At 29.4% G+C, this 9173-nt stretch overlaps 1 protein-coding gene across 1 annotated transcript in view; it reads left to right on the top strand.

Annotated features, from left to right (window-relative positions):
• The window catches only part of LOC106474252 (centaurin-gamma-1A-like), a 91825-nt gene that overhangs the window by 63937 nt on the left and 18715 nt on the right, over window positions 1-9173 (top strand). Inside the window, exons 10-12 of the mRNA XM_022379551.1 lie at window positions 1194-1298; window positions 2796-2976; window positions 5569-5664. Coding sequence (XP_022235259.1) covers window positions 1194-1298; window positions 2796-2976; window positions 5569-5664 — 382 coding nt within the window. The remainder of the gene's footprint in view (window positions 1-1193; window positions 1299-2795; window positions 2977-5568; window positions 5665-9173) is intronic.

Consider the following 9173-nt stretch of genomic DNA (forward strand, 5'->3'; position numbering starts at 1 on the left):
ATATGCTTTGTTGAATATTAACATTTCTGTTTGCATATAAAGTCTTAATTCAGTCAATTTAGCTTTTATTTAATGAATTATTTTTCTCAATATTTTTTTTCTTAATTCAACTATATGTTTGTTTGTTTGAAGTTAAGCACAAAGTTACACACGGGTTTCAAAAACCTGGTTTTTAGCATTGTAAGTCTGCAGACATACTGCTGTGCCACTGGGGGACTCACCTGTATGCTGTGAATTAAACTTTATAGTTAATCTGTTAGGTTGAGGCAACCATGTTCTTTATGGTTAACTAGCCCTTGAATATTAAGGATAGTTTACTTCTAGAATTGTAGTAAATGAATTGGACTTAATATTGAGACCTGTATCTAACTACTAAAATTTGATAACAACTTGAGCAATAGTAATATGCTTCATTTTTCTTTTATGTAAATAGAAGATAAAACATTTCAACAGAAGCTACTCATTGTATCTTCTTGATTTCCTTAGTAAATTAAAACTATTACTTTTTGTTAATCAAAAAGAAGTCATTATTTGTACTTTAAAGGACAAGCTCTCTATGTTGTATAGATTATACAATTTTGAATTATGTATTTGTTTTTATTTTTTATTTCTTGTAAATTGTTTAAGTTTCTTTTTTGCCTGCTAAAATTTCATAAACAAATCTAGCCAGTCATTGATATTTGGCAATTTGTTAGATCTTAATGTTAAAACTTAGCAGATAGTCTACATTTAATAATCATTCTAATAGGTGTACAATTAAATGTGTGTAAAGAAGTTGATTTTATTGTTTAACCCTCAAATTTCACCTTTACAACACTCAATGTTAAGACCTGACTAAAACACTTGAGGTGAAGTAACTCATTTTCTATGTAAAATACATAGGGAACCCAGTAACACTATGATAAATTCTAATATTGAGGGCATTTTGCTTACATTTTTTTGTCTGACTATTGGTTATTAGAGACATACAATTAGTTTGATATGTAAATAGTTTAAAATAATATTTAAAAAGTCAAGGTATGAACCATGTCAGTATTTACAGTATTGAGTTAAGCTAGTGAATTACTAGTAAACTTGGTGAATTGAACTTTAAAAACTAAAATATCATAAAAATGATGAAACTTGTTTATATTTAGCATTTGTTTTCTGCTTTCTTAAGGATTTTGTTTTATATATTTTTATAACTCTTTCAGGGCTATTTGTATAAGCATAGTAGTAAAACTCTAAATAAAGAATGGAAGAAAAAGTATGTAGCTTTAACAAGTGATGGAAGATTAACATATCATCCAAGTTTTCATGTGAGTATTTCCCATTCAGGGTATTTTCTTATTTGCATTTGGGCAAACAACAATCATCAAGATACTTATTTATAGATTTTAATAGTTTTTCATTTAATTTTATGATGGTTTTTATTCCTTAATGCAAATATCAACATAAATTGCTTATAATTCTAAGTACTTATTAATATGAATTACAATACCGCTTCAGAAAAATGTTTTATGTTTGAGTAGTATGCTTTCTTATTTTCCAGAAGAACAAAACAGTATTGTGAAATCAATGTACAGTTTTTATAATGCTAAATGCCTATATTACTATAATGAATTACAGAAGCCCATAAAATGATAGAAGTACTCATCATGAAACTAAAGGTTTATCCAACTTTCCAGATACTAAAAATAGTTCTTTGTTATCTAACCTTCTCATTGCTAATTAAGTAACTGCTTTTTTTAACACATAGAATATCAATACCTTTTTATACCTACCTATCTATTAAAATGCCTTTGAACCCTATAATGATAAAGGGTTCCTAAAAAAATATCTCGGTTAATGAATATTCTTGGATTTTCACCTAGTAATATCAAGTCTGTAACAGTAGTAAGCTGTTTCAAAAATATTTGACAGCTGAAATTTCATTTAATTATAACTATGAAGACTTAGTTGATAGCAGGTATCTCTAAAGCTAGATGATTACTGGATAAAAGTATTTGAATGTGTTTTGTTTAAATAAAAATCTTAGAATTTCTACAGTTAGTACAGAATTGAGATGCTGTTATATTGCTACTGTTGCAATACTTTAATATTAGAGAAGTGAGATTTAAACATTTGTAGCATTGCAATGATATTTTTCTTGAGGTTTAAATAGTGAGACTGATTCTTTTTCCATATTACATTATAGTCATATTCATTGCTATTTTTCAGAACCTAAATTACTTCAATGTAACAATTACATTCTTATTTATTACTGTATAATTTGAAGAAAATCATTAGTTTTGTTTTTATAAACTTGAGTGGTTCAGATGTAAACATTTATATTAGTTGTCATAATAAATAGCCTACATGATTACCTGTGTCTAATTGTTAATTAGTTAATATTATACTTAGGTGACCATACATCCAATCACCACATCCTTTCTCTAATTGCTTAGACTAGAATAAATGTTCTTGTTCTTCAGACTGTATACATGTAAAAGTGATTTACTTTATGTACATATATACTGTTCATAAAATTTGTTTGCTGAAGTGATTGAATAATTTAAGAATGTTTTCGATGCCACTTGTTTTCCAGCACTTGATCCTTACTCATGAAATAGCCAGTGATACCAAAGAATGCATGAAATTGTAAGGGAATATCTAAATTATTTCTTATGATGCTTGAAGTGAACAGTACTTTTCTCGGCCCATATCTCTTGAAATGTTTTGCATCTTGCTTTCTGGTGTTTTGCCAATCCACTGGCTGTTTAATTAAAATCTAACATGCATGAAGAACGTGATCTTATGTTTTTTTTGTTTCTCAGGACTACATGGATGATACCCGTGGTAAAGAAATTTACCTGGTGCAAGTCACAGTAAAAATTCCTGGACAAAAGCCAAGAGGTTCTCATACCCAACTTTCTTCAGAATCATCATCACCCCTTCATGTAAATGAATTAGCTACAGAACTTGCTAATCTCACAGTTGGTGGGGGTAGGTTGTATTGTATGTACCTTTTCTAAATTCTTTGCTGTACAATTTTAAACTGTCACATATAATATTGAATTAGAAAATGTGCATAAAAACTTGATTATCCTAAAAACCATGTGTTTCTATCACTGTAAACATTAAATCATGAGTAATGGTTGTATGTAAGTTAGATCACAAGGTAGTTCTGACTAACTGAGAATAAGAAAATGATGTGAAATAGAATGTTGGTGGACATCTGTAGATAGATGATGAAGTTGTATTGTTAAATGATGGCTGCATGTGGTTAGTTACTAGATGTGTCATGTGAAAACCATAATTGAGATAGTTAATTGTGGTTACATAATCATGTCACTTAAAGATCTTTTGTTTTTTAATGGTTTCCTAATTCATAAATTCAGATCTTATTGTATTGTTGCTTTATGGAAATGTATCAAAATGAATTTTGTTTATACAGTTTAGGCCTGAGATTTTAATTTTAGAAAGTAGATTGAATGCTTTGTAACACATTCAGAAATTCTGACTTTGTTTCTAGCAAAAAGGAAAAAGACTTGTATTTATATATGCAAAGATTGATACAGATATTGAAAAATCAAGAAGATTTAACATATATTTATAATAAAATAAATAAAATTTTAGACTTTTTTGTAGAAAAGTTAATAAATCTGACTTTCACTCCTCCTAGCAAGCTCAACTGCTTTTTGCATATTACTTATTAATTGTATCATACATTATTGAGTGTACATTATAAACTTTCATTTAAATAATGAAATAAGTTGATCACTTAACTGTCAAAGGTGATGTGAGTCTAATGCCAAAGTTATAGTTTTGTAACATTTATGTGCTAGGGTTTTTTGTGTCACTAAAGTATATTTCAATATTTGGAATATTTGTTGTACCCTGATCAAGATTGAGGAGCACTACATTATTTTAATAAGAACACTTGTGTAGGTAAACTGTTACATTTTTAGTGAACTTTGTAACTCATTGGGCTGTACAGGTTGGTTTAGTGAATATTTGTTTGATAATATTTGATTTTAACTCAATGTTAGTTTGCTTCTTTCTGAAAAAGAAAAAAGTCAGTCATGTTGCATTGAGTACTAATGTAGGACAATTGGCCAAAATTGCTTTGAATAACTAAAGTGTGCATTTCATTAAATGAGTCCTGGAGTATAAGTTTACTTTGTACAAAATAATTACTTGCTTTTAGTTATCTTAATGCTGTTAATACCTTCAAGTTGTTAATTATATGAAAGAAAAAATTTGAATAATTGTTAAACTGAACAGCATGTAAAACTGACTGTAAGCAATATAACTTCACCATAACAACAACAAAATATTTAGCTTCAGTAACTATGTGGTATTTTTTGTCTTAAAGCATATGGTTTTAAAGTTAAATAATAAAAAATACCATGAAATTTACTACTGTTTAAATAATATTATTAGTGCTGTTATTACCACAAAGCATTTTTGCCATACAAGAATAAACTATAGGATCTATTCTTATCTCATTGCTCGGATGCAGATCTATAATTTTCCTCCTCTTTCAGCTACTTAATTTAACCTGACATCCTTAGATATCTTATGTGGTAACTCTTAGGCCTATCCTGAAATCGTAATTTGTTATGGATTTGCATTAACGTTGTATGATATGACTTGGAAACAGAATTGTTATGAAAATAAAATAATATAACTTACAACATTTACTTGAACATTTTCTGTTGTGTACATTTGTGTTTACTATGAAAGCATGTGACATGCTTCTTATTTATATTGTGCACACATTAAGGTATTAGTCACAAACATTGTTGTCCATAACATAGTTGTGGTCTGATTAGAGTATTAAAAATGTAGTATAATAAAATTAAGCTTTAACTGCTAATGTTAAAAGAAATCATTATGCTTAGTGTTTAAATTACATTAAGCAAAAAGTGGCTGGTATAGCTTTTATGTAATATTTTTAATATCCCAACATTGTTACTTTTGATTTCACAGCTATTTTAATAAATAGCACCTTTGTATTTAGATGTTAATTTTAAGTAAAAGTTCTTGAATTAGTTAAAAACGTATATCCTTAAATGGATTTTTCTAGATAACATTTGAACAAGTTTATATATCTTTTTCATAAGGTCTCATCAGAATAATGGGGATTTTGGGAATGACTCTGTTGTTGTTGTTGTTGTTTTTTGCAGATCTTGAAAAATAAAATGGATTTGAAAAGTAAAAAATAAAAACTTCAACTTTGTTATAGAAACTTCTAGCTGTGCTTAAAATTCAAGCCTTAATATGTCACATTAAAGGTTTTGTTTTATGATCAGTTCTTAACCCATTGACCACTGATTCACTGTACAGCATATGGTCTGCCTCTGGGAGTTGAATGAGAATGTGCTATATACAGCATATGGTTTACAAAAATTCTTCACATGCTTAAAACAGCCACAGTCAAAGGGTTAACCTTCTTGTCTTCATTGCAAATCTGTTTTTTTTTCTTGAAATTTTTAAACACTGTGCATAAAATACCTTTTAACAAATATAGTTTCAACTATACTATCCTACCTACATACTTTACAGGCTTGTTAAATGAAAGTGAAATTCATCTCTCACTTTCAGTGCCCAACACCAATCCTTTACTTGGAAAATTAAATGTTAAGAAATGGCACCGAAGAATGAAGAGTGATGGACCTAGAAATATAGAGACCATGGATGGTAATTAATTTTTTGATGCTGTTGATGCTAATTTTTGTGAGATGGTAGTACAAAGTTTAAATTAATACTATAGTTTTATAATAAAAATTCAATTTCATAATAGAGTACTTTATAGTTCATGTTACTTTGTAATTATTTAGTCATGCATTTTTCAACATTATTGTATTTATTACTATACTGGTACTTTGTAGAAACATTGTTAATATGTTATCATCTTGATGTTTTTCACATTTCAGTAAGACGAATGAGTAGTTAAAGTCGTATTTTATGTTTATTACCTAATGTCTGGTATATAACTTAAGAAACATACTTGCATGAGGTTTTTGCATCAAGTCTTAATTATATTTGTGGTTTTAGATTTTGGTTTTATAATTCTTATTACTTCCTGTGTGTTAATTAGCAAAAAAAATATTTATACTAATAATTTTTATTTATTTTATTAAATTCTTTTGATATACCAGATTATTCTGTATATACACTCTTGGACATTATTGTAAAATGTGAACAATATTTTATCAGATCCACTGTATCTTGGTCCTGTACAAACTCAGAATATCTGAAGGATTACTGAACAGTTATATTTATTAAGAACAAGATAGTATATGTTAAATGAAATTACATTGTATAAACTTTTAATTGAAACGTACAGATTAACATATAGAAGTGTTTTTATTTTGCAAGAAACAAGCTGTTTTTTGGTATGTCCTATGCATTATATAAAGTCAGTATCATAAAAGTAGTTTTATGTACAGCCTTTTCAAATGTATATCTGAAGCCTGAACCTTACTCATTCCTTTGTACACAACTTAATTTCAATATAAACAATTATTAAACACTTCTTTTAATAGCCAAATATAAATTTCCAGTAAGAATATCCTTTAATTGTATTTGCATTTTGTCATGTCTGTTGTAAGTGAACGCTGTGAGGCCTTTTACCCTTAATTTTTCTTTTTTTTTCACAAATTACACCAGCTTATGCTAGTTGGAGTTGAAATCGTAATATTGAGCTAGTTAAAGCATAGTATTTCAAAATATTTTCATTTTAAACTGCAATATTCCATCACATATGGCTATCCTAAACTTCATATTGCTTTGCTTGCATTATGTAACATCCTACTTAATCTCAATTATTGTATTTCATTATAATAAAATTAAATATCCATTTATTAGGAAAAAAGTCTAAATACAACTTAATGAGACAATATTACTAAGAGAATGTAGTAGGTACAAAGCAGTACCTTTAACCATCAAGGCTATGATTATGAAAGAAAAACCCTCTATTCCATCAGAAAGCCATTTGAGAGATAGGTTTTTGGAAATTGTCTAAATACCTTTATACACCAACTGGTGATGGAACCTACAATAGAGGAAGCCATATTAGATTTAATATTAGCATCCAATGTGAATATGATAGACAGAGTTGTGGTTGATGAGCATTTAAGTACAAGCACTATTAGGTGTGGGATTTTACTACATGTAGAATTGAAGAAGAATAGCACCCTGATTCGAAATTGCAGAAAAGCCAATTTTGATACAATGAGACATGATCTGGCTTCCGTAATTGGACTAAAGAGTTGGGAGGGGATCTCAAACAGATGTGGGAAGCATTTAGGGAAAAATTTATATACATACAGAACATGCATATTCCCTACAGAAAAAGAAGGGCAATGGAGCGAAATAAGCCAGTATTGTTTAGTAAAGGTTTAAGAGATCATATTAGGGATAAACATAATAAATTCCAGAAATTTAAACTTACTGGAAATAATAAGGACTTAGAGGACTATAGGAAATCGAAAGAGCTGGTTGAAAAGGAAGTTAAAAGGGCAAAAACTGTATATGAAAGAGGGTTGGCTGAGATCATTTTATCAAACAATAAGGAATTTTTTAGGTATATAATGGGTAAGCAAAATGTTAGAATGAGGATTGGACCTCTAAAAAATGATAGTGGAGAACTGATCTTGGAAGATTACGAGATGGTTAACTTATTAAATTTTATGTTCTCTTCAGATTTTATGAAGGAAGATACAAGTATTATGTCTCAACCAGAGCACTTAATGTATGGGAAAAAATATTGATGTGAAAGATGTCATTTTAAGTTCTGAAATTGTAAGAGAAAAGTTAGGAAACCTCAAAATCGATAAATCTCCATTACCAGACAACTTTTATCCTAGAGTTTTAAAATAACTTAAATATTTTACTTGTCAATCGCTAGCTAATATTTTTATAGGTCATTGAGTAGTGGAAGAGTTATAGAAAATTGGAAGTTGACTTATGTTAGTCCAATATTTAAAGGAGGTGATAAACATTGTACACACAATTATAGGCCAGTTAGTCTTACATCAGTAGTTGGAAAAGTTTTGGAGAGTGTGATTAAAGATGCATTGCAGAGTTCACTTAAAGCAGTTTGAAATAGTGTCAAAGAACCAGCATAGTTTCACTAAGGGAAAGTCTTGTTTAACAAATCTTCTGACATGTTTTGAGGATGTTACTGCAAAAGTTGATGAAGGAAATATTGTGGATTTGGTTTAACTTGATGTTCAGAAAGTGTTTAATAAGATGCCTCACAAAAGACTTGTCACAAAGATTAAAGCTGTGGGTGTAGGGGTGAAATGTTATTAAATTGGATAGAAAATTGGCTGGAGAGTAGAAAGCAGAGTAGTAATAAATGGAGTTAGATCTGACTGGATCACAGTTACAAGCAGTGTGCCTTAGGGCTCAGTGCCAGGTCCTCTGCTGTTTGTAATTTATGTTAATTATATTAACTCTGAAATGACTACAAAATTTTGAAGTTTGCAGATGACATTAAGATTTTTGGGGTGGCTAACTGTATCAAAGAATGTTTCAGACTTACAGGGAGATTTAGATCATTTGATACATTGGGCCAATACATGGCAGATGATGTTTTAACTATCTAAAATGTAAGGTGATGCATGTAGGCTTTCACAATTTAAATGGAATGCATTAAATACTGTGGTTGCTGAAAAAGTTCTTGGTGTTGTGATTGAAAAATCATTTAAGTCATCTAAACAGTGTATTGTAGCTAGCAATAGGGCTAATAAGATTCTGGCTAGCATCTATAGAAATATTGAATACAAGACAAAAGATTTTATTGTTTCACTATATAGATCACTTGTAAGGCCTCATTTAGAGTACTGTGTACAGGTTTGGGCTCCCTTTCTCAAGAAGGACATTGAATTGTTGGAGAAGGTTCAGAGAAGAGCCACTAGAATGAGACCTGGAATGGTGGGATTGTCCTATGAGGAGAGACTAAAATCTCTAAAATTGTTTTATCTGGAGAGGAGAAGGGTCAGAGTGTATTTCATTGAAGTGTTTAAGATTATTAAGGATATTGATAATGTAGATCCATCAAACGTTTTGTGTTTAACAGTGAAAACAATAGGACAAGAGGGCATAAATTAAAATTTTTACAGTCGTCTGCAGTTTAAATTTTCTGGAGTCGTCTGCAGTTTAAACAGTATTACTTTTCAAACAGGGTGGTTGGTGTTTGG

This window comes from Limulus polyphemus, unplaced genomic scaffold, assembly GCF_000517525.1.
Source record: "Limulus polyphemus unplaced genomic scaffold, Limulus_polyphemus-2.1.2 Scaffold137, whole genome shotgun sequence".
Lineage (NCBI taxonomy): Eukaryota > Metazoa > Arthropoda > Merostomata > Xiphosura > Limulidae > Limulus > Limulus polyphemus.